This window comes from Buteo buteo, chromosome 9, assembly GCF_964188355.1.
Source record: "Buteo buteo chromosome 9, bButBut1.hap1.1, whole genome shotgun sequence".
Classification (NCBI taxonomy): Eukaryota; Metazoa; Chordata; class Aves; order Accipitriformes; family Accipitridae; genus Buteo; species Buteo buteo.
Window position 1 is genome coordinate 39679260 of NC_134179.1, and position 26701 is coordinate 39705960.

General features: G+C 37.7%; 1 protein-coding gene across 2 annotated transcripts; it reads left to right on the plus strand.

Annotated features, from left to right (window-relative positions):
* Positions 1-572: 572 nt before the first annotated feature.
* CEP43 (centrosomal protein 43) lies at positions 573-26002 on the plus strand. 2 transcript variants are annotated; one of them, XM_075036122.1, is made up of 13 exons: positions 866-967; positions 9270-9323; positions 10027-10102; positions 11031-11085; positions 11740-11828; positions 13703-13837; positions 14600-14683; positions 19196-19413; positions 22730-22839; positions 23425-23493; positions 24242-24281; positions 24948-25041; positions 25498-26002. In XM_075036122.1, exons 3-13 carry the CDS (start codon positions 10076-10078, stop codon positions 25570-25572), a joined length of 996 nt encoding a protein of 331 aa, XP_074892223.1. In that variant the 5' UTR covers positions 866-967; positions 9270-9323; positions 10027-10075; the 3' UTR covers positions 25573-26002. The 2 variants fall into 2 exon arrangements, with proteins under 2 accessions (XP_074892222.1, XP_074892223.1); XM_075036121.1 differs by lacking the exon at positions 10027-10102 and having other exon boundaries at positions 573-967.
* The last annotated feature ends 699 nt before the right edge of the window (positions 26003-26701 follow it).

A 26701-nucleotide genomic window follows, 5' to 3' on the forward strand; every position in this document is an offset into this window, starting at 1 on the left:
CGCCCGCTTTGGAAAATAACTCCAGGCAACGTCTTGCTCCACCCTCACGTTGAAATATTCGTAGCTTCTGAAATTCTTTATCATGTATTTGAGTACTCTTCAAGAAAAATCACGGCAAGCTCAGCGTGGAAAAAAAGGCCTGAAGGGCAACACGTAGTGCTGCGAATTAAGCATTACAACTCGCAAAGCTTAGTATCTTTTTTTTTTAAAGGCACAATAACCTTGAAGCCTCGCCCAGCTACGACACCGCCCAACGCTTTTAACGAAAGGAACACGCTTATTACGAAACTAGGACTCTGGAACCCCTTTTACCACTCTTGGACGCCGGGTGCCCCTGTGCAGGGCAGAGCAGCGGCGGAGACCTCGGCCCCCCCCCCGAGACCAGGGACTGCGTCTGCCTTGGAGCGACCCCGGCTCCGGGGAGGGTTGTTCGCTCCTTAAACCTATTTCAGTGCCCCCCCGCTTTAGGGTGAGAGAGCACGAACGCAGACCGGGTGCGGGAGAGGGCGGGCGGAGCTGAGGGGCAGGTTTTTTTTGGGGGGGGGGGGGGGAACGGGTCGCGGTGCCGCCGAAGGCGAACGGCCGCGCGGTTCAGCCGTTAGCGCCGCCCCCCGCTTTAAACTTCCCGCCCGGCGCCGGCGGCCGCGCTGCTTATTCGCCGCCGCAGTTTCCAAGCGCTGCGGGCGGCAGGGGCTCCGGGTGGCCGCGGTCTCTCCGCGTCCCCTTTCGGAGCGGTACTGAGGGTGGGCGCCGACTCCGCTGCGCCTCGTTTCCTCGGGTCCGCCGCCGGGCCGGTGCCTTTGCCGGCAGCGGAGGCGAATCTGCCGCGCTCGTCCTACCGCTAGCGCAGTTTGGGCGGTTGTCAGGGAGAAACAAGATGGCGGCCGCAGCGACGGAGGAGGACACGGAGCTGCGGGACCTGCTGGTGCAGACGCTGGAGAGCAGCGGGGTGCTCAATAAGATTAAGGTGGGGGGAAGGAGAGCCTCTCGCCCGCGCACACGCCGCCCGGCGGGGAGGGGGGAGCGCTGGCTGGCGCCCGGCGGCGGCTAACGGCCCTTCGGAGCGCGGCGGGGGCTGAGGCTTCGCGGGCTTCGTCCCCTCTCGCTGCTGCTTCCAGCCGGTGTTCCCGGCTGGGGCCCTCTCTCGGCGTCGCGGCCTGGCGGTGGCGCCTGCTTTGCTCGTGGTGCTCCCCCGCCGCTCGGCCCGGGGCTCGGCGAGGAGCCGAGTCCAGCGCCTGCCGTGCGTGGTGGAGCAGGTACGTGCTCGAGGCGGAGCCGAGGGCCCGAGGCCCGACCGCCGCAGGAGGTCTGCCCGGCGGCCGCGGGAGCTGCAAGACCGCCCAGGCCGGGGAGAGGGAGGGGAGCGCTCGGCCGCCGCAGGGAGCCCGGCGCCTGGCTGGGCGGTTTCGCCCTCGTAGAAACCGTGTGGCCGCAAGAGCTCTTGCTGGTGCCAAACCCGCTGGAAACATTCTGCCGCCGGGTGGTGCGGGACAAGGTGGATAGAGTTTCTCTCCGCTTCGATACGAAGAGCTTCAGTTGAAAATTTCAAGCAGGGGTTCTTGAGGGTCGCTGTTTAAACAATGTTCTTCTTGAAAGTGGGTTGCTTGAGCTGTCTTGGAGGCTTGCTAAACCTGGAAAGTCTCTGGGGATGCTGCCTGCCTACAGGGAACAAATAATGCTGTGTTAAGAAAATACATGGAAGGTAATATTGTAGTGGAGTGTACGCTACTTCCAAGCCTGTGATGTAGCCTGCGCGTGTGTCTGAAAATTGGTTCCCTGGGTTCTTGTTCAAGTTAGAGGCTTCCAGCAATAACTGTTGTGTGTAGCAAAGAGCCATACAGATTTGGAAGAATAAGAACTGCTGGATTCCCTTCCAAGCTAAAGGAGAAATGAAGTTTGGATTTCAGATCAAGGATGGTGGTGTTTATCCACAGTGTTCTATTTTAAGCGTTCAGGAGGTGGATGGTCATTGCTGATATTTCAGGAACAGTTCAACAACTGAAGTGGTTAAGGGAAGTAAGAGCATCTTTGTGTGTACTTGGAAGCCCACTGGATTTTGGGGTAGTTGTCATACTTTTCAACAAAATAGTATTATTAAAAATGTGTTGTTCTTTCATTTCAAATGGCTAATCCTTATTTAAATTCCATAAGTAGATGAAGAATCTAGCTCATGTAACTGTGTTTTGAATAGGGAGACCTTTTTCTAGTTAAATGTCAAATAGGCCTTTTGGGCCACCTGCTAACCTCTCACATAGTTTTAACCAATAAAAGTATGGTGATAAAAAAAAAATCAAGCCAATTAGGTCATATTGAGCATGCGAGCTGTAGTTTCTTAACTCCTACCTTTGCGTAGAATGCAAATTTTTGTACTATAGTTGCCGGTTTGCTGAGTTTTGTGTAAATATATTTATTGTAGTCTTCACTATTTTATAATGCTGAAAGTGTGTAGTATCCAATATGGCATAAGGTATCCTTAAGGCAAACTAGCAAATGACTTAAAACAATACAAACTGCATCCTACTTACTGGGTTATGTCTCTTTTGAATACTAGGAGTTACTGTTTAATAATCGGTATGCTTATGATTAAGGCTGCTCGTTTAAGGAATTCATGGTGTTTTTTCTTAGCTGTAAACTTTAATTGGTGTGCGAGTTTGAGTGTCTGTCTGATTGATAGTATTAATGACTTATCGAATTTGTTCTGCTAGTACCTGACAAAAAGCCCATTGTCTCCCAGAAGAATTAAGGTTGAATAAGTCTCCTTAAATTGTCAGCTTTTAATTGAAATTAGATTATACCGTGCATAAAAAACAAATTGCCATCATCCTTTCATTAAAATTTAATATACCTGTGATCAATAGTGTTTCTTTATCTATTATGTGTCAGTATTTTTTTTATTATGTGGTAGAACTGAATGACATTTACATGTTATAAAAACAGTTGTTTATTTTATACTTCAGAGTGAATGCTGACCGTTTTTTCAAGATGGATGAGGCTAGAAAACTATAATAATGTATTTGAGTTTTATTGAAGTAGATACATTAAAGAGAAAAAAAATATGGTCAATGTATAGCTGAATTGGTATGAAGCACTACAGGTAAAGACAGCTCTGGAATGATTAGAATTCAAGTGGAATTATTTCAGTGGATAGAATGTATCAGGCTGTCAGCTAACACATTTTGTAACATAATGACTGAGTAATTTTTAGAAAAAAATTTATGGTGATGCCTTTGTTCTCTAATACAATATGATTTTTATAATGGGTTGCAGTTTATTAGTTTATTCTTATTTTCAGATTAATTTCATGGGCAAATTGGTGTTGATTATTTAGCTGAAAAAATGTTACTTGTATGACATTTTAAAAGTCTGTTCACAATTTTTCTATTTATCTTAGACTTTGAGCACTGAAGTATTTAAAGAAGTCACATTGTGAAAACTGGAAGATGAGTAAATACATTAGCCACTTGCAGCTGAGAATTCCCTGTCTTCTCTAAGATGCAGTGTGTGTCTATATACAATTTTTGTTAACCATTTGAATTAATCTGATGGATAAGACTGCTTCCTAATGAACTCTGTAAACATACAGAATATAACTGTAGGTATTTGTACTTTAGTGAAAATTATCACTAATACTGTGTGGTGCGTGCTGTACAAATAGAGATCTTCTGTCTCGAAGAGAATGTGATCTTTCTCTCTTAGGGAAGCTGTTCTCATCAGGGCAAGAAGAGCCATTATGCTTCTTACTGTGCTTCTTTGACATCTTATTTTGTTTTGGTTTGTATCTTTTAATCTTTTTCATTCCAGAAAATTAACTTTATGCCACCTGAATTTTGCATCTTCTCTGGAACTTGCTATTGCTACAATTATGAGGGAGGTTAGCATCACTAATATCCTTTGACTAGTAATGCTTTTGGCCAGCTGATACTGTTCTTGCTAATTTCTTCCTAATTTGGTTCAAAATGAAGACAGCTGAGGTACTGGCAGATAATGTGGTGTTAGAATAAAAACACTATTTTTAAAATGGGCTGTTAACTGCATATGCATAGGTCAGTTAAAATTGTCGTATTTGCTTTTTCATCTTCATTCCATATATTATAATGAACAATGCTTTTAAATGTCATTGAATTAGTAACTGTCATGATGAGTATGCTGCACACTACAGTGTAATCTACTGTTTTCTGGATGTTGTGGTTTTTGGTTTTTTTAAGGTAGTTCATATCAGAAAGTCAACTCATTTCTTGGATTCAAGGGGAATCACTATTTTTCTTATGTAACATCTATTTCTTCTTAAGTAAATCATTATAAATGGTTATATTTTCAGATTAACTAACTGAAATTCAACATTTAAATGTCAGTATGGTCCTCTTAACATTGTGGATGTATCCTAGCTTTAGGAGTACGAGAATGAGAACTGGTTGTGACATGCAGAGCAAGCACATGACATGTAGTTGCAGGTATTCAGAGTTTATGGCTTTTAGGTGTTTACTTCTTCCTTTGTGGTATGGATTCTTCCTATTTTTTTCCAGCATTCTTCATCTTTTCAGTTACACTGCCAGCAAGTTTAACTTCCTTAGCCAATTAAGGCTGCTAAGTTGAAGAGTTTTCCACTGAAGTGGACAAATATGGTCAGGCAAACTACTTTCCTGGTCTGCTCAAGGATGAGAACATCACTTCACAGATGGAGAGTGGTGGGGAGGGTATGGAGTGACATTGGTAGTAAAGTTGCTGTTTACAGTTTGGCACCGGCTTTGGATTTGTGATGCGTATAGACTGGTACAGGCTTTTAGCCTGATGCACACAGAGTTTTAGCCTGGGGTGATTACCAGTGGTTAGACTGCTTAATGTTCTGCCTTTCTTGCCCTGTATCTACTGAGGTACATGACTGTTGTTTTGGAGTTAGGAAGTGGAGATGCCGAAAGCTGTGCAGGAAGGTGCCTGTGTGCCACTAAATTTTACATATGCAAGGGACTGTTTATGCTTGTGCATGCATGGCGTTGTTTCATAGCACTGGAGCACATGGCAGTTATACATTCCTGTGTTTTACCTGGAAGATCCGTGAACAGCTTATCTCAGTGGCAATGCATTCTTTTACCCTGCAAAATCTTATGCATTACTTTAATCATTTCACTGCCCTAAACATACATTTAACCACACCATCCATTGATGCATGTGTTAGTAATGATTTGTGAATGCAAGCTTGCAGGAGAGTTTTGCACCTTCAGCTGGCCTATTGCAGGTCTCTGAAGTGAATGTCTCCCTTATTGATGCTTGCTGAACTTGCCTACCCCTTGTTTCTTAGGGAACGCACTGTATTAGGGAAGTTGTCTGTATGTGGCTTCAAAAACTGTTTATGCTCAGCTGCTTAAGCAGGTTGAGAAGGGTGGTAGCATGTGCATTTGGCAAGTTTAAATTCATATTATGCTTTCTGTTAATGAGTCTTTAATGGGGGGGGGGTGTGGGGGTGGAAATCCCAGGACTACTTCTGCAAAAGCTGCAGGACTTTAAGGGTTTGTAGAAATGATGTTCAGAGATGTATGAGAGAGACAGCAAGGCTTTGTTAACTAGCAGACTATGTCATACTCAACTGTACTACACATACAAAGCATTTTATGAAATTGAAGTGACCACTTTTTGATCTAGTATTCCATAGCATATCGAGATCAGTGTCATGAAGCCACTGCTTGTTCATCTAAAATATTGCCTCCAGAGTAGAAAGTATTGAATAAAGGTTGATAGGAAAAAATAATTTTGCTGACATCTCTTTGGAAGGTGTTGGGATATCAGGATATTTGCAAGTGAATTGTGTAGCTGTGCAAAGAAGAACAGAGTGCAGGGAATAAGCCATATCAACAGGTTGTGTTTAGTCTCTATTATAAGAAGTCATTTTGGCTGCTGATGTGCCTACATGCTCTAAGGCATAGAAATGAGTTTGAAGTATGCAAGTGCTTTCCAATAGCTCTCTTGTTTAAGTGCTGAACAAATGCGTGCCAGCCCAATAAAAGGCAAATGCCACAATAAAAGAAAACTCCAGGGGCATGCTACATACCTATGTGTTGGAGTCTTCAAGCGAGAGGCTGTTACAGGCTACAGGTCATCCTTCAGTCCTGGACAGTCTCCATCTTATCTTTTTACTTTTCATCAAGCATTAGGCTATGTAAGCTGCTGTGGATGGCTTTTACAAGTTTGCTAAATCAGACTAATAACCTTGTTAAGGTAGGTGCTTGTACTATTAAGAGCATATTCCCAGATCGGATTGGCATTTTTGAGATGCCACCTAAAAAATGTGTTTGGGGAGCTCTTGAGATACTAAGAACTGTTTTCCCCTTTCCCAGGGAACTGCAGATTGAGGGAGCTGTTTTCCTATACAGTACTTCAGATGCACCCAAAAGGCTCTGCATTTAGAACAGGATAAACTTTTCTAGGTTCTGAAGAGGGATACTACAGCTCAGTGCAGAAAAGATGCTTTCATGGACTACAAGATTCTGATTAACAGTACAACAGCAATTGGCAAGAGGGAGTGTTGTCTGATGAGCTGTAAATGCCTGGGAGGAAAAGGGGAACTTTTGTTTTGACCCATACGTGTCCCCACCGAGTACAGACAGGGGTTGTCATATACAATGTTAGCCTTACTCATTTTAGCTAAGTTCAGTGAAATCAAATTGCTGTCTCATTAGTATGAGCTCTTGTGTGATAAAACTACTTAGGGATAGAAGGGAATGGGCACCTTCCACAGGATGAGAAGGAAGCCTGTGGGTTTGGTGGATGCAAGAGTAATGGGTATACGCTGTTGAGCAGATTGTAACAATGTATGGAACACAGATTGGGCTAGTGTCAAAGGGTACTAGGGCAAAGCCAAATGCAAACCCTTCACACTTATTTAAAAAGAAGGGGGGGGGCAGGAGAGAGAACAACACTGTGTAAATGGATTAATCTATGCAGTTATATAAGCCTCCATATCTGCTAGTGGAAGCAAATTGCTGTGACCATACCTGATAATGGTGGTCTCAGTCTCTGGTGTTCAAATTTTCTGTGACTTGTCTCAGGTCCTGAAAAGCCTATACGACATTGTTCATCCTACTGTATAGCATGATTCATCTCCTTGTATTGGGGTGATTTTTCCTTTGGCCTCAGCTGTGTTATTGTTGCTTTTTACTTTCTTCCTCATGAACTTGAGAATTACTGCTTTAACCTCACACAGATTCAAGTGTATGGTTCCATGTCTAAATTTATTGAGATGATATTTTGAGAATAGGTTGCTATGATCTGAGCAGTACCCACCTCAAAGGATGAAGGTGAGTGTGTTGGAATGATGTAAACCTTCTTTATGGAGATAGTACAGGAGTGCTTAACTTCAAACTTACTGTGATGCTTGCAGGATTGAAGGACCAGTTGAAAGGCTGCTTACCTGTGGAAAGGCTATAGGGTGGTATTCTAGGTGATGCAGGTAAGCCAAAGGGAGTTGTAGTAAATACCATTGGCATTATCTTCTGGTGATGAGGCCCTGACCTTAAGGATATTAATTGGTCAGTAATGGAGATAAAGGTGAACTTGCTATTAATGGGGAATGGCAACATCTGGAAGAGGTTGACACTGTGTCATTAAATAAATGAGAAGAAGAAAAGCACTTCAGTCAGTATTTAAAACCCACTGGGTTGGACCTAGAGGAGTGGAGCAGGCAAATGGTCAGAGTTATGTGAAAAGGAATGACAGTTGTGATATTGTTCCAAAATCTCAAACAGGTCAGACTCTGGATCAGCTGATGTAATGGCAACTACTTTCAGACAACTTTTTTCTATAGTCTCGTGATCCAGACCCTTAAGGGGGTTTACCCATACCCACACGTAATGGCTGGTGTCTTTTATTTTGAACAGTTGTAATAGCCAGTCTGTTTCACAAGTGCTTTGTTATTCTTGTCCTTTTATGTAAGTATACTTTGTTTCTGTGGCATCAGTGGAAACAGAAGTCAGCCTTGCAACCATTTGAAGTTTTTCATAGTGACATAAGACTAAATAAGTTGTTAGCCATTGGTGGGGAAGTTAAATGTAAATTTTCTTTGTAAGAATAATATTTAAATTAATGGCTTATAAGAGGATTTGCTGATTGAATGCTGTACCCCAGCACCTGAAAAAATGTAACTGCAGCGTCACTATGACCATTGCATACAATTGTGGTAAGCATTACACTACTTCTGATGGAAAATCTTTTTAACTTTTTTGTATTGCTTTTTGTCCTTTAAAAAGGTGTCTAAGAGGCTTATGATTGAAAAGGAAGTATTTATTTTATGTTTACTGTGAAAGGATTTTTTTTTTTGGTGGGAAGGAACAGTTACAGGGTAACTCATGTTTAGTTACCTTTCATAATATACATGAGAAAATCCAGACGCTCTTCATATTGTTCTTAGTTATGGAAATCAACCTTTCTTTAAAAGCTTGCTTTCTTCTTTGCTCTTGAGAAAACTGGCATACAGAGTAGCACTGTCTTTTATAGGTTTACTGCAGTGTTATCTGCTGGCTACCTAAAAATGTCAGATTAAGAGTTAATTAAAGTGGCAAACTACTTCATCAAATGTAATGTATGTTGTCCATTTGACATGTTCAATGAAAGAAGTAAGAAATTATAATGTTTAAAAAAATTTTTAAGAAAGTAGGCAAGGCTTAAGCTTAAATATTCAAAATAGTCCTTAGCAGAAGTCTGATCCTTGATAATAAGATATTCAAAATCAGTTAAGTAAAACCTCACTACAGGAGTATTTGAATGACTGGAATCATGCTCTCTTTTCCTTGAGAAATTCTGATTCTTTGAATGTGATCTGACAAGAAATCACAGGAATTTGTATATCTTAACATGAACGTTTTAAGATGTATTACCACAAGCTATTCGTTCATGTTTCCTGAACGAATTTTAAATGAAGGGTAGGTGTTTCAAAGCTGCCTGAAAGAGCTAGATTTTTAAGTCTCAGAAGAAACTAATAGGAGATAATATAGGTAATTTGGAATCTTTTTGCGTATGAAGAAATAATTTAGGAAGTCTTGTATCAAATCTGTCCCCCCCCCTTGTTGTTCTCTGGCTGAAAACTCTTTCTCAGCCTCAAGTCATATTGCCTATAATCTTAAGTGTCTTAATTGCACCAATGTAGATTACAATCGATGCCAAGTTGCTTGAGGAGAAACAAATAGCTGTGAAGCTACTTGCTGGCTCTTTGCATTCTATTTGCATGGGGAAAACAGTGCTTGTAGAAATGATGTTTGGTTTGTTTTTTTTTTATTTGGCAGGCAGAGTTGCGAGCAGCTGTTTTTTTGGCATTGGAAGAACAAGAGAAAGTAGAGGTAAGAGAACCTTACAAAACTGAAAATCAGCATCCTGATAGTTCTTCATGTAGAATTAAATATAATAGCTTTAATACTTTCTGTTCATGAAATGTAACAAGAGAAAATTACGTATTACTGTATAAGAGCATGGTGCTTAGAGAACACAAAACAGGACTATCGGAGTGTTTCCTGATGTTTAGAAATAGGAATTGTTACGTAGCCTTTTGAAACTATAGCTTCAAGTAACTCTCTGCTGGTTTTATATGGCTTCTGCCCAATTGACCAGAATAACTAAATATCTTTTCCATCTAATACTACTTCAAAAAAAACCCCAAAACCTAAAAAACCCACCCAAGCTGACTGATGAAGATTTTATCAAATCAGAATAACATGTTTTGAAATTTAAAATATTATAGTGGGTTTTTTTTTGACTAGTGTATTGTGAAAGCAATTGAATGCAGTAACTTGCCAAGTATGCTAATGGTTTTGGTATTTCTCATAAGGATGTTGTAGGCTTACTTCAGGATAATTTGCTTATGTTAAGGAAGAATTCTGAATTAAGAGATGGACTATGTACTGATACCTTGACAATATAATAGTATTAAGGGTATGTGATACTAGAATGATTAAGTAACAATACTGCTGTGGGAAGCAGATGCTAGTTTTATGACCCCTTGTAATGCTGGCATTGCCTCATTTCCTGTGTCTTTACATTTTCTAGAACTAGAGAGAGGCTGCTGTATGTCAAGGCTCTCTGTTTAAAAAGAGGAATGGAAGACTGTCCTGTTCCTATACTGGTTAGATGGTTGTGCTCTTTCTGGAAAAATGGACATTATTGTGACATTAATGAGGAGGTTATTCTATGATATGAGATTCCATATTCCAGAAATCTAACGTAAGATTACTGAAGAAGAAATAGTGGAAGAATGATATAGTGGAACAGTGCCATCTCTTATGGGGAGCTTCAGCGTATTACAGAGTACCCAGAGAACAACCTTGCAGACTGTCTGGAGAGTAATAGGGCCAAAGAGATTTGCTACAGTTGATCTCCGCTCACCCTTTTTTCAAAAGGCTTAAACATATCAAGTTAGGTTCTTACCCAGGATCTTTTAATATGTTAGGAATGGCATTTAGAATTTGGTTTGACAAACCCAAACACAGCAAATTGATTTATCTCTGTTTAAAAATCGAAAGTTGAAGAGGGCAAATCTAACAAGGGAGAAAAACCATTTTCATAATATCTTTGAAGCTCTTTTAATAGGTTAGTATTAATTTGTGAACCACTAATTAGCATGGTCCACAGTTTGTCTAGATGATTTGTAAATTCTCATTTTTTTAAAAAGTGGGAGTGAATTTCTTTAAACAAAATTGGCACTATATTAGAGGAGCAGTTTGGGAAGTTAATTACTTAACTTACCTTTTTAGTCATTAAGTAAATAAAAATCAGTGTGCTAATAAGAATTTTGGTGAAATTACTCTAGCTCTGTAGCTTTTATAATAGAAACGCTGAGACAATTTTAATTTGCCAAAGTAAATGTATGGCTCTGCAGCTTTTACTTGTAGGTAGTAGAATTAATACCAAGGTAGACTTTTGAAGGAGTGAATTACGTGTGCCAGGCATCATTGGGGAACAGTGTAGACCAAAACACCAACTTGCTGTGGTTTTCAATTTCTTGCTAATACGAGGATGATGTTAATTACTGTTTGGTTTTTGCTTTTTGACAGAACAAAGCACCTCTGGTAAATGAAAGCTTGAAAAGTTTTTTAGGTACAAAAGATGGTAAGTTCTTTGTTTAATATACTTCTCAAAATAATAAACATAGGAAACAAAGGATTAAATCTTTGAATCTTTTATTAACAGTAGAGTCTTCATGACACAAAGGATGCTTTTGTTCCTGTCAAATGTCATAATTACTATTCATACAGAATAGAGCTCAATCAGTAATTTTTTGCAGTTAATATTGCTGAAGCTGTATTTTTAACTGAAGTGACTAATGCATTTAAATTAGTATTTCATTATGAGCTATGATTATGCTGACTCAGAGCCATTCTGGACCAATAGAAAGAGTAACCATTGAAAACTCACTGTAGAGATAGTCATGAATGCACACATGGGAGAAATGCCAAAATGATGTCTTTAATACAGGTGAATAGTTTACAAAATTCAGGTGTAAGATTATTTTTTTTACACACTCTCTATTTATGCTGCCTCAGTATTGCTGCCTTAAATAATTTTGATGTGATGACTGAGTTAGAAATTAGGAAATTGGTATACAAATTAGCTATGTGGTGGTAGTTTGCTGAGTGTCTAAATGATCTTGTAGGAGTATTGAATCAATGTAGATGTTCTTACTGAAGCCATGTTAATGTTACATCTTTGAAGTAAGAGTTGTTTCCGTCTGGTGTATTTTTACTCTTCTCATTTCCTTTTTAGGTCGCTTGGTAGCAGGTCTTGTTGCAGAATTTCTACGTTTTTTTAATCTTGATTTTACACTGGCTGTTTTTCAGCCTGAATCAAGCACAGTAAGAGATACTTGTTTTATACGTATGCTATGCTGATTGTTTGGAGTGCATGGCGATGAATACAGAAGCTATAGTAGATATAAGCCATTTGGTTGTGTTTATTTAGAATAATTTTTTATGTTTAGTCTGTAAAAGGTGCTTACTGTCTTAAAGACACATATTCCAGGAAAGTGTGATAATATGAGTGAGTATACCCTTTATCAAAAATCAATGCTTGATAATATGTTAATTTAAAATTAACAAATTAGTAATTTTTGTGAAATCATGTAACAGTATATACAACAATATTTCTGCAACATTTTTTGCCAATAATTTTAGTATGTCATTATATTAAGTTAGTACTATTACATGAAAATTAAAATAATGTTAATAATCTACTCTGAGAGAAATTTCAGTGAAACAAAGGACTTTGTGCAGATGCACATGACAAAAAGTTATTGAATAGAATCAGTTGGAAGGGACCTACAATGGTCATGTAGCCTAACTGGTTCTTTTTAGGCTTTTGATATTGAGTTAGAGGTTTTTCATGTTTGTCCCCTTGTATCTTTTTATGATACAAAGGTTTTAACAATAGATTTGGATTTGAAACAATTCCATTTAACTGAAGAATTTCTCTTTACCTCTCACACACTCATTTTTATTCTTAATGTCAGTTTAAGTAGTTAATTCATTAAAAAATCCAACTTCATTAAATCAGTTAATTGAATTCTGTTTCTCAGAAGTTCATGTTTCATTTTAGGCGCTTAATCAAAGAAAATCCCATGCACCGTTATCCTTTGCCAAATATCCTTAGGTGCATTTATTGCACTAGGACACATCTGTACAAAGATTCATGTTCAAGCTACCAAATAGAAAGAGTCATGCTTGCTGTCATGTTGTCACTCACTCTTGGGAGCTGTGCTTCATTTGCATTGTAAAGGCATCTTATTCTCTTTGAAATGCCCCCTTCCTTTTTCCAGTAAAAGCATCTTTTTCACCTATTGCAGTGCATATATGAAATGTGGCAAAGTTAACCAAGTTGGCCGAGGCTGCTGTGTATAGTGCTGAAAGATTTTACTTTGTCTTCCTCTACCAGCCCCTGTCTCTGAGCAGTCTGTTGTGTTGTATTTTATCCTCCATGTTTCAGTGTGCTTGACTAGTAGTGGCTTGCTTCAGTATTTGCTTGACCAGTGTTTTGATGGGAAGTGTCACTAAATAATTGTAAGAGTTCAAGATGAACAGGTGCCCTTTGCAGTATTGCAATTCTGAGGTTATGCCAAGAAACCTGGGTTTGCTGCAGCATTCAGCTTCTGCTATAATGTGAAGTTCATTTTTAAAAAGTGTATTTTTCTTTAATTTTTTCTTTTTTTTTTTTTTTTGGCTGATCTTGAATTACTTTCATCCCTGTTTCTGTCTAAACCCATGTTTTTTAAAGTGAAATAGAGACTGAAAGTAAACATTGACCTATGCTGGTGTACATCTATGTGCACGGGAATGGGGATTCTCCATCATCTATGAATTTTCTGGAACCACTGGCTAGGTGTCCTAGGATCCAGTTTTAAATGTGATGGGCTAAAGTAACTTGACTATATAAATCCTTAAATCCTGAAGCATGCTAATGATGAATACTTGCATATTTAAAACAACTTTGGATGGTCTGTGATAAGTTTGGGTGCAGATCAGAAGTAAATGATGCAATAGGCTATCATTACTTCAGTCCACATGCAACAGGAAGTCTTAAATAATCACTGTTTAGTCAAAATATTGCTGAGTTAAATAAGACCAAAAAAATTTAGGAGTTGTATTACAAAATATATATTGTGTTTTCTGACAGTTATTTCTGTGTTGTGATTTATTTTTTTTTTTAATGTCTCCCCATTGTTCCCCGCCCCTAGCTAAATGGCCTTGATGGTCGAGAAAACTTAGCTCGAGATTTGGGAATTATAGAAACAGAAGGTACCGTGGGTGGTCCCCTGTTGTTGGAGGTTGTTAGAAAATGTCAGCAGAAAAAGATTTCAGGCAGTGGAGAAGTAAGTAGTCTTATTATGTAACTTTTCTTCATAATTCTTTATTCATTTTCATTTCAATGATGAAAAATAAGTTGAAATTAAGAACACTTGACTACTGTTATAGTATTATACTGTTTCAAGTTTTTATTATATTTTGCCTTCAACATAACTTATCAGAAAACAATGCTGAAAGGTGAAGATTATGACTATTTGATTACTTTTAATGTCACCCTCGTACTCTTTACTAATACTCTGCTACGAGATGGTAACACAGAGTGAACCCAGATAAATGACACAAAACACTGTGTTGCTTATTTTCTAATTTCTAGTGTGGTTTGATAAGACTTTTAGCTGTACTTATTTTCTTTGGCATACTTCTAATTTTAATATGACCTGAAAAGCCTTGAATTGGTTTTGTTAAAAGCTTTAAAGCTGTTCTGAAAACATATGTATTTAATACTAAATATATGAAAGTATTGAACTACCTGAAGGCAATGACAGTAATATTTTAACATAATATGTAATTAAGTTGTTAATTAAATGAACCAAATCCAACCAATAGTGTTACTCTGTCGTGATTGTGGCTTGAAAGAAAATTCTCTGCACCCAAGATGCATTCAGAAAGAAAGCTTAAATTCAGGAGTAGTTGTCATAGATTTCCTAACAGCATCACATCACAATTTGCATACTGTGTGAGTGAGGATGGCAGCCTTTTTTCTTGTTGGATGGTTTTATGACAAAATTCAGTATATTTTTGATAAATGTTTATGTGAAACTTCTTAGGTGGCTCCAGTTCTAAGTGATAGCCTGTGCCCCACATCAAAATCATCTGATGGAAGATCAAGTACACCTGCTATACCAAATAAGGTAAGATTAATGAAATAATAATGAAAAAGCTACACAACATACATGAGATAATTGAAAGAGAGAACTCCTATGAAGCTGTGGATATGATGGCATTCACTTAAATGATCTGCAAAGTCCTGTACCTTTCTGACTGGGTAGGTGACAGCGCATACACAGGACTCTCTGTGAGACAGAGGTTGGAGCTAATTTGTCTGAGGCAGCTGGCTGATTGCTGCTTGGGATTGATAAGGTGTTAGGATACAACTGTCTGTGCTGTGGCCTGTGGCTTGGTTTTCTCTCTTGCTTCCTGTTAGCACAAAATCTGTATTAACTAACATCTTCCAGGCCTCTAGTACTCCTTTACATTTGACTGGAACTGATCAACAGGTTGAGAATTATGGGAAAGTGTAGGGCATGAAAAGGGCCATGATCACTTAAGCCTCTTTTCCACAAGAAACCAGCTACCCACTACACCCAATGGGGGGGGGGGGGGGGGGGAGGGAACCAAACCAATCCAAAACAATCTCCAAAATCCAAAGCAAATCATCCCTGATTAAAATATGAAAATTTGTTCAAATTATTGATGTAATCTGATCACATAAAAAATGTTAATAGTTTTTTTTCAAGATTACTGGAAATAGTTTAGAAGCTTTCCAACTCACTAATGAAAACTGAGGAAATATAACATTGTGTGGATTTTGATGTTAGCTTATTCACTTGAGAGAGGGAGTGATAAGGATAAAAGAAAATAAAATGACAGCTCAGTTTCAATCTGCTTCATTTTATTCCAGTTCTTTAGTTTTTTGCCATGCAAAACCAGAAAACTATACAATTTGAAAAGCAAGCTTCATTTCAAGGTTAAGTTACTTTATTAATTGCTATGCTTGTTGCTAGTATTTTAAAAGCTAATATTTCTGTAACTGACCTTTGAATGGAAATTCTAATAATTTCAGACCTTCTTTAGGAGAATATAGTTCTTGCTTAGCACCAGCTTTTAAAACAAAACAAATCCACTAAAAAGATCTGAATGCTGATTAAATATCACTGTTACTATTGCTTCCTACCTGAGCCCTAACTTCTGTCTTAGGGTGGTTCTAGATTAGCTAAAAAGAACTACTGAAGATGCGTTAGAATTCATAAGTATTCCATTCTACCTTGCATATGCTACCTTTCGTCTTCAGATTTAAATTACTTTATTTGAAATAAGTAGGTCAGAAAGAGAAGAGCTAAGTGTTTGTCGCATGACTTTTCCTGAGGAAAAGCATACTTGTCTAGAGGAGGAAAAAAGTAGTTCCAGTAGCTTGTAAATTGAACCAGTCTTCATATGGGTGTTTTTCTGGGTGTGCATGCACATGTCTTAAGGTTGGTGCATCCTCTGTCTGGTATGAATCTTACTCCTTTATGTCTGTTCTTGACAGAGCTTTTGGCAATGCAGTTATGCAGGATTTTGTTGGTGGGTTTGTTTGTTTTGTTGGGGTTTGGGGGTTTTTTTGGTTTGTGCTTTTTTTTTTTTGGGGGGGGGGGGGTGGAGTTGAAACTTCTACCCTTTTTGCAGTGGTTGAACTTAGCCAGTCAGTCCAGTACATTAGTTAGGGGAAGACAGAGACATAAGCACAGAGGAGTATAATATCTTAAGACTTGTTTCATTAGGAAACTAGATCGATAAGAATGAGTTTTAAGTTATGACTGGAAACTCTGCTTTAGAGGAGGTATCATGGAGTAGTAACAGTCATTCCTGTTGTTTAAGTTTATAACAGGAATAAATGACAGTCTTAGTTCTTTTATCACAATTGTTTGGGCCTGTACAAAACAGTAACTTCTGTACCCAGCTCAAATAGTGCTGTCCAAACTGGGTAGAAAATAAATACAAAACATGTCTGGATGATTTCTAAAGATTAGTACTGTTTTCCAGAAGTGATACTGTATTACAGTGTGTTGTATTCTTCTCTGTGTTGAGGTTGTCAGTATTTTTCAGGCTGCTATCAACTGTTTAGATGTACTAGTCCATAGATGCAAAAGCTTCTCTATTGACTGACTTCAGCGTAATGAAAGTGATTGGGACTGGTCCAGCTGATACTGGCATTTTTTTACTGTGTATACACTTAATCCCCCCAAAGTTCCAACAAGTTGGAATTTATGATCACGCTTTTCATATTCTTTATACCCATCTTCTGTGGGAAGCAAATCATAATTCTATTGCAGTGGGACATAGATGAACATGTTCTGGAAATGCTTTTCATAATATATTGATGACTCCTTCATGAAAACATTTATCTCAAACTGGAGAAAAATGGTTTCTGTATAGCTGTTTCCTCATAGAAACAGCAACAGCTGTTGGTTGGACTACATACTCCTCTAAGAATAAGCGGTGGATATCTTAATAGGACTATAGTTCTTAGATATATTTTTTCCTGGTTCTCTCTCTCCTTGACAAAGGCAGGATGGGAGAATATTCTGTCTGTGCAAAATACTTGGAGTAAAAATAACGCAGGAGGAGGAAATTTTAGCCAGTCCCAGCTGGAGCAAGATGGAAGTTACCTGAACAGTCTAGACTTCCTGATTGAAACTTGTGATTCTCTGGTGGTTTTTCACCAAACCGGTGAACTGAACTGGCTTTGACTGTGACTTGGCAACCAATACATGTAATGTAGAAGGGAGTGTGATAGGAGACACCAAGACCACAGCTCTTGGCAGCAGCAAAGAATTAAATTTGTTTAGGTGCAAGCGTGAAACCACACTGACTTACCTTATTAACACCATTAGTCTGAAACCCAAGGTAGGCATGTTGCTCTTTGAATCCTTAGCCATGGTTAACCTATGACTACAATTTGAAAGTAGTTATTTCACTTTAGCAAAACTTTACGATACATGAATTCAAGCAAAGGTCAACTGTTGTGCTTGTAGTTTCTCAGACTAGATAGCAGCAACTCACTCCGTCAGGGCCCAGAACAGAAAAGTAGCTGTACCTTCCCTTTTACTCCAGTCAGGGTATCAATAAGTTCTTAATTTTCAACAACAATTCTATTCCTCTAGGATACATGTTGTGGTTTAAGCCCAGCTGGCAACAAAGCACCATATAGCTGTGTGCTCACTCAACCCTGCTCTGGCCCTGGTGGGATGGGGAGGAGAAAATATGAAACGCTTGTGGGTTGAGACAAGGACAGGGAGGGATCACTTGCCACTTACTGTCACGGGCAAAAACCAGACTCAACCTGGGGGGAAAAAAACAAAATCAATTTAACTTGTTACCAATCAAATCACAAACAAACCCAAAACAATAGGAAATTAAGATATTGTTGTTACTACCACTTACAGGTATAAGTACTTTTTTTTTTTTGTCCTAGAAGAACCGAGCTGTCAGCAATTGAATGTGGTTCTGTGACTGAGATAAAATGACCTTGGTAGGCCTTTTTAGTTTCATGGCCTACGGTTTGAAAATTTTACTTCAGCCTTCTGAATGAAAGTTGATGACTGATAAAGAAATACTAGGGACAGTGCAACCTACATATTGGTTATCTGGATTAAACAATACTGTTGGTTTTGTTTCAGAACTGTTGCTATTACTAGTGTGCAGGAAGGAAGTTAATATATCTTTTCACTGGCTCAATTTTAATAATTCTAGGGGAAGATAGAAATTGCAGTACTGCTTGCTAGGTAGCAAGATGCTATTGTTTAAAAATAAAAGTCCATTTTTTCACAACAGCTTGATTATCTAGGTAAATTTGACTATTGTTCTTTGGGCCAAGAAGTTTTGCAAAGACACGACTTGAGCCGTATTACTTGATCTTAAAGTTACCATATAGAATAGACTTTAAATGGTTGAGTATCTGTAGGACTGAGCCATAAGCGTGATACAAAGACTGAAAGTTATGTACTTTTAAAGTATCTTGTTTGTGTCATTTTTGGTTTTAGTATTTGGAGGGAGAAAATGTCATTAACTGCACTCATCTTATGCTTGCTGCTTTAAAACCTAATACTATATTGCAGAGATTACCATTTAATGTGGAAGTTAGAGTAATTTGCATGGGTTTAAACTGATTTCTTTTGAAGACAAGGGCTGTAACTAACAACATTTGTTTATAGATAAGTTGCAAAATAACACTAATAAAGCATCATGTGACTTTTGGGCTGTAAAAAAACTACCCCACCCCACCCCTGTATTCAAAGCTAGAGGGTAAGAATCAGTCTATCTGTAGATTTCTTTATTTGATGACCAACATCTTTTAAAAATAGTTGCTTTAATAGTAGAGGTGATTTAGATAGTAAAGCAATGCAGTCTGGAATAAATTTTTTTAATGGTGGCAACAATAAAGAGCATTTCCTTTCTAAAGTGATAAAACAGGTTTTTTTCTCTTGTGTGATTTCCTCCTGATACTAATAAATTCCTGAGAAGTACTAGTAAATTTGAGGTAAATTTTTAAAAATTGATGGTAGGTGTATATTATATGTTGTATATTTATATTACCACTTAAAATATTATGAGACAGAAATACTTATTCCTTTCAGTGAGGGCTTTTTTCTTTATCTTTCAAGGCTACTGAAACCACTCAAAGTGATACAAGTGTCTCATCAGGGGAAGCAAGCAAAAGAAGCATTCATTTTCTGCCTAATGAAACAAAACTAGATCCTCAACTAGAAGACAAAGACTTAAATACCAAAGAAAAAAGTGATCCAGGTGTGGATGAAGATGATGCAGAGGGAGATTCTTTTTTTGATGATCCTATACCCAAACCAGAAAGAACTTATGGCTGGTAAGTAACATGTATGTTCTACTTAATATAGGGGTTTTTTTGTCTTCAGTATGTTTGCAGACAGACCTTTGAGAGCTAGCTAATGTTTGATTATTCGCACTTGTAAATGCAAGTGTTTAGATCTGGTCTGTAACATTTTGTTTCTGAAATGTGCATTTCTATGATTCTGTTCTTTGAAATACACAATGTCATCTGGGATCTCTTGGATGTACCATGAGTGGAAAAATCTGTATCACTTTAAGGTGCATCAGTTAGACTATATAATGTCCCCAACCTTTCTTTGGTGGAATGAACATATATGAGGCACAGACATTACTATTTCTTCTTGCAGCAGAGCTGCAGTGGAGATCAGCACTAAAGGAAGTGGACAATGACAGGGATAGTGCTTTAGATATCTGTATGGCTTTGTAAGGAGTACAGAAAATCCGGTGAATGTGTAAACTGACTCCATAAAATGTGAGAATAAGGAAACTTTTCTCACAGTTGAGGGTTTCCTCTTCACAGTGCAGCACCTTTTCTGTGCAGTTCTATGTTTTCAGTGAAGTGTTGTTATTTCTGTGTATGCCAATTTTGCAGATGCTTTTGAAGGGCAATTTTTATTGTACATCTGTGGAGTCTGATGACTGAAAAATACCATTTGAAACAAGAACTAGTGACTGAACTATGTTGTGGTTTAACCCCAGCCAGCAACTAAGCACCACGCAGCTGCTCACTGACTCCCCCTGTCCCAGTGGGATGGGGGAGAAAACTGGGAAAAGAAGTAAAACTTGTGGGTTGAGATAAGAACGGTTTAATAGAACAGAAAAGAAGAAACTAATAATGATAACACTAACAAAATGACAACAGCAATAATAAAAGGATTGGAATGTACAAATGATGCATAGTGCAATTGCTCACCACCCACTGATCGACACCCAGTTAGTCCCCGAGTGGCGATCCCCCACTCCCCCCAGTTCCTATACTAGATGTGACATCACATGGTATGGAATACCTTGTTGGCCAGTTTGGGTCAGCTGCCCTGGCTTTGTCCTGTGCCAACTTCTTGTGCCCCTCCAGCTTTCTCGCTGGCTGGGCATGAGAAACTGAAAAATCCTTGATTTTAGACTGAACACTACTTAGCAACAACTGAAAACTTCAGTGTTATCAACATTCTTCTCATACTGAACTCAAAACATGGCACTGTACCAGCTACTAGGAAGACAATTAACTCTATCCCAGCTGAAATCAGGACAACTATACAACAGCTTTGTTATAAAACTGAAAAACCTACCTTTGTGTTATGTCGAGTTATCTTGAAGCTTAGTTTAGATAGCTCTATTGACAAATGCCGCAGGATCGTTTCATGGTGTTCTTTTGCTGTGCTTGAGTAATCGGAGAATTGCTCCGGCTTAGTAGAGGTTACCAGAAGAGGTTGCAGAAGCATTTGCAAGTCAGTTTGTTAGTAGCTTTCCTCATGTTGGCCTTTTCCCCCCAACTACATTGATAGTGGGCAGAACAGCATAAACTCTTTTGTATTATCACTACAGTAGATGCTTACTCTTGGAATGGGATCATTCTGGTACAGCACAAAGCAATCATGCCAGGTGAACTAGGTATCTTTCTAGTAAATTAACTGACTCTTTGAGAAATAATATTTATAATACAGCTTTCATTGGATGTATTTAGTTGGAGCAGAGTATTTTTCCTCAGAGCAGTGATTTTTCTCTGGAAAATATTGTGTGTTACAAATAACTCTACTATGGTATTTCTTTTTTCTTTTTCTTATTGGTAATATCAAGATTAAAACTGCATCTGAGTGCATTTACTTCTCCTTACTCAAGAGCTTATTTAACTAGCATTTAACCAAAGTCTAACCATTGTAGCAGGTGGTTGTGTTGCCATAAAATCGGTTTAAGTGGTAAGTTAGGAAAACTAGACAAGGCTAGAAAAACTTCTGGAAAACAATAATATTTACTAATTTCTTATTTTTTGACCATTTTCATATGACAAGAAGGGAAACTCACTTTGAAATTGGGTAAACTGGATTTCTTTAAAAAGACCATCCAAGAAAAAGACTCTTAATTATTCAGTAAAATAAGGATTTTTTTTTTCCTAGTAGAGAAACTCCCTACAGAAAAAAAATTATTTCCAAATTATGTGTGTCTATAGTAGAGTCACCATCCACCAAGTAGTAATTTGTACCTTATAATGCTATTGTGATGTAGATATTATAGTAATGTTCCACAGTAAGCTTTTCTGAATAAGTTAATAGTAAATTAGCTAGCATCTAATTGTAACTGAGCTGTCTCTGCTGAGTCTTGCTTCTACTCTCCTGGCAGCTCCTTTAGAGGAGAAAAAAGAACATATTCTTCAGGTGAAATCCCTTTGTGGTATGTTGCGCTGGTGTGCCTGATTCCCAAGGGTTGAGTAAGTAGGAGAGGTGCCAGCATAGCTTGGTTTGCAAAAAGGTAAATTCCTTACGGGAGCTTTGCCCATTCCTGTAAGAAGGGTGCATTAGAGAGGAAGGGAGCAAGCAGTTACTAAGGACAGAGTTAAGAGATAATCCAAGCTCTCATTGCCCCTAGGTCTCCCACCCGTTGTTCAAAATTTTGAAGTGTTTTAATATGTGATGGTATACATGATATTTTAGTGATGCAGGTATATTGAATGATTCAAATGTTGTCCATTACAAATAAGAATGCAATCACAGTAACAAACTGTTCTGGTAATACTAAATGTGAAAATCTTGATGTCTTTTTAATAGTGTTTCTTCATCCTTTACTTGCAAGTAGTATTTGAACTCAGTACTTTAAATATATGAATGGAATAGGTAGTAGCCGAGTGAACTTTAACATGTGATGATGACATCGATCTTGCTGTAACTGAGAGGTTTTCATTCTGTGAACTGCCTGCTCTTGGGATTAATAGTTTTGTCAGACATAACCTCTTCTAGTTGTAAACCAAACTAATTTAAATATTTATTTGTATCTGAATCTTTCTTCTTTTGGCTGCATTTACATGTGGGGATAATGAAAGGCCCCTTGATAAAAATAATGATGCTGATGAAGGTGCAGGAGCTCTGTGTGTGAAAGAAGGCAGGCAGAAATCTTTGCATAGGTGAGAAAGTGACTTTCTTACTGAATGTCTTGCTTGACACTTGTGCCAGTAAACTGCCTACTGTTCTTAAGATTGCAGAATGAATAGTCCTTTCCCCTTGTTCTTTTTGCTGTAAATATTGCTGTTCTAGTTTTATGACAGTTTAGTAAATAATAGAAAAGAAAGTCACTATGCATGTTTTACAGCTCTGTAGAGTACTTATTTATTTGGTTTGTTTTAGGAAAACTGAAGCTAATAAAGCAGGAGGTCTAGCATCCCTTTCTGATGCACCGCCTCTAAAAAGTGGATTAAGCTCCCTGGCTGGTGCACCTTCACTAAAGGAGTCTGACAGTAAGTTTTCACATGTTTTTGGTTTTTGATGAATGTAGAAGATATTTCCCATAATGTAATGAATGGTCCACACATTCAGATGCAAATGTGATTAAGTATGTGGCCCCCTTCTGGTTGTAATGTGCTTTATAGTAATGCTTTTTTCACTGATTGATCACATACTCATTTTAATATATTATGCTACCATTAGGACATCTTATGTTTTGGAGCATGAAATACTTATCTACAGTCCTTTAAAGCAGTTTTCAGGAGTATGAAATTTTACTGCTCAGTTTTTGAGTGAAATTAACTTACGCCTTTGTAATTGTTATCTTACGTTATTTGCACAAGTTCTTTAGGGATATTTGCTTTCATGTTGTAAAATCTGATCTTGAATACTGGGAGATTGCTAACATTTAAGTAGCAAAGAGGGACAGAGTTCAGACCTGAAAATTGGATATAACATTACCATACTATACTATAAAATTATATAAAGTTATTATAAAAGAACACTTGTTATAAATGGTTGATGGGTATGTTTAAGTGGGATCTTATTAAAGAGTCACAAGTCAAATTTCTGATATAAATGCTTTTGTTTTGTTACAGATTTGAATAGAAACTCTGTTTTGAAAGACCTGCGGTTGGTGAATGCAAAACTGGGATCACTAGAATTAGGCAAGTAACTGCTAAACGTGAGGAACATCTGATATTTTTAACTGTAATTTCTGGCCTGGCTTCTTAGAGGAATCTGAGAAACTGAAACAGAGTGACAGAAGTAAAAGCTGAAGATTTTAGGTCAATATGTATATTTAACACCATTGTGAAACTTACTGGAGTTAAGAGTGAAATCTGATCTAAAGGAATACAGAAAAGTGAAAACCAGTGTCTTGTATGTGGATTAATATTTTACATATGCAGCAAAAATTTTACTCATTCTGTGTATACGTTTGCTAGTACCAAGTGATAAATTTTGTTGTCTAGGTTTCTCAGAGAAGAGGGGATTTATATTTGTGGAAAAAGATAGCCAGACAAGTCTTACTGTTTTTCAGTGGCATATTTACTTGCCCTCCACACCTTTGAGGGTTGCCTTGTAAGCTTTAGGAGCTATATGAAGATGATGTGATATAAGAAGTATTGGCTTTCTTTCAAAATAGAGCTGCCTAGTATTTAAATCTTGTCTTCATCAATGTAGTCAACATCCTGAAAATGTATGTTCAATTTCAAAACAGTTTGTGTAAATGAGATTGAGATTAATTAATGGCAAACGTAAACTCATCTTCTCTTCCTAATCTGCAAAAGTAATTTAATCTACTCCCACTTTTGCTGGCCATCAAACCATGTATTTCGGTGCAGGATTAGATTCCTTTTTTGCATTTCCTGAAAAGAAAACTTGTTTGATTAATACCTTTTAAAAATTATTTAGGAAATGGAGATGACGATGAGTATGCTGATGACTTCAACAGGTAAGAGAAGAATGATACTGCAGTAGCATAGTATTTCATGCATTATAAGCATATCCACTAGCATATTTGAATTATTTCATAATATTTTAGCTAGTCACTACTGCTGGAGTCTGTCAGTATCTCTGAACTCCTTTAAACTTCAGTTTGCTCTTTTAATATGTATAGTTACAAATTAAAAAAAAACCAAACAGATCCCTTTTGTGTAGGAGGTAATGAGTTCCTTAAAAACCTGGTGCTAACTTTGAGATGATAAGTTGTTGCTTTTTTGTGCAAGGTGTTTGGGTTTTTTTCCTGAACATTGCACTTAACAATGTTTTAACACTTTAATTAATGCTGTTAGACAGTGAATATGGTGTATGCTGAAATATTCAACTGAAAAATAAAGCATCATGAGTAGTCAGTAATAAAATATTTAACAGCCTCATCCTTATGATGTGAAGGTATTGGTGGTGTAAACTGCAGGACTGAGGCCTAAGTATTTATCAGTATTTATCATGGCTTCATTTAGGTAGAAGGCCTTTACTTTTTATGGGTTTTTAAGTAACTTCATATTTAACTTGCTAGGAAGTGAAATCCAAATTAAATGTCAGGTATAAACTGAATGTACTACCTGGATGTTGAAAAAGAAAGTCTTATTTCTATGTTTATGGTTTTCCTTCTCTTTAGTACTAGTCATCGCTCAGAAAAAAGTGATATCAGTATTGGTGAAGAAATAGATGAAATTTCTGTGGAAACAGAAGAGTCAAATGCCAGTGATAAAGTATGATTCTTTTAAAATTGTTCTTCTTGACATTATTCTGATCTTGTCTTGACTTTTTTTAACCCTTCTGTGAAGGAATGTGCCATTATCATAGGTTCCTAGGATACAGGTTAAGGTTCTATTATTTGTTATGTTGTGTATTTTTACACCTAGTATTCCTGCCAAGTTAGATACTATACTGATTAAAAAACAAAACAAAAACCCCACAACAATTGTTTGGTAGCACAATTCACTGTCTGTTTCTAGGCATGTAAAACATTTGAGACTGGTTTAGTATCCAGCATAGGAATGTCTTATCCCAATATCTCAAGATCTGTCTGAGCACTTCCTAAAGGAATATGAAATCTCGATGAAAGTGCTTGAGGCCAAAAGAATGGGGTGCTGTATGAAGGACTACAAGAAATAATACTTATTGTTTCTATGATTTCTGAGTTTGTAATTTCACTTATTTTCTAGCTTGAAGGCATCACGCAAGACCTTACCATTTCTCACTTAAGTGATGTTGCAGATTACCTAGAAGATGTGGCATAGAATTGGACAGCAAAAATGTTTCATTGTGCTGGACGAGAAGACTGCTGTGGACTGTTAATTACAGACAATCACTTTTTGCTGGAATGTCCACTCCCTATTTGTGCCTTGTGTTTCAAAAAGACTGTAGGTGGAGAAGGCTTTTAAATATTCTTAACAAGAACTAAATGAAATAGTGTGTTCCCGTTTGAATCTATCAGAATTATTTTCTTCATTTGGTTCAGCCAAACCTTTTACAGCAGGAGGTGGATTTTCCAAGTAGAATGTCCATTGCTGGCAGTGGGCATAATAAAAACCAATTGATAAGTGAACATCTACAGAGAGGCATGTGGCTTTATAATGAACTTGCACTGTTATTGTAACAGTCTGAACTTTTCTTAAAGATAACCAAAGGAAGAACCTTCAGAGGTGGTGGTTCAACTCACGCTTCTTTTAACACAATTTTGTCAAGTCAGCATGTAGTACATATTTATGGTAACTCTAGCCACAAAACCTAATTGCTCCAAACTTACTTGAAACTGCTGTTTTTCAGACTCTTCTGAAAGTTGGACTTCTTTCTTTTTTTTTTAAAGGCATATCAAATTGAGAGTATCTTAACTCTCAAATCTAAATTTAGCTAAATTTAGGAGCTAAATTTAGCACTAGTCTTAACTCTGAATATTCTTGTTTAAATATGTTTGTCAGACCATTGATGTTAAGACCCAGGCTGTTTTTTTATATATGATAATTTCATTGATGTAAACTGTTGTTAAATCACGAAAAGTAATTTTGTAAGGATCCACAAATCATTAGCTAAATCTTATTGGTTTTTGTTAAGTTTTTAACAGTGTGGTAATGGTTTGTGGAGCTTTTATTACTGAGGGCTCTTCATGTGCTGTAAGCTTGCTTTCATTCTTGAAAATCCTTGTTACGTAAAAATGAGCGCCAAAAAGTGAAACCACTAACCTTCTGTTTTTCAGTTTCTGACTGCTGTACAGAATTAAATCCAAATATTTAAAAATATCATATTGAAGACATTATGGACACTAAGTTCTAGCTAAGAGCAAATTCTTGTATATTAGTTATATTCTTGCAAAACAGGGTCAGTAATGGAAACATTGACAGTTCTATAACGATACAGTTATACATGGCG

Excerpts from the sequence above, each read along its gene's own strand:
- CEP43 (XM_075036121.1), top strand. The coding sequence starts at position 878 with ATGGCGGCCGCAGCGACGGAGGAGGACACGGAGCTGCGGGACCTGCTG. Across the intron at positions 11,086-11,739 it reads TTTTTTAGGTACAAAAGATG|GTCGCTTGGTAGCAGGTCTT; the intron begins GTAAGTTCTTTG and ends TTTCCTTTTTAG. Across the intron at positions 14,684-19,195 it reads CACCTGCTATACCAAATAAG|GCTACTGAAACCACTCAAAG; the intron begins GTAAGATTAATG and ends TTATCTTTCAAG.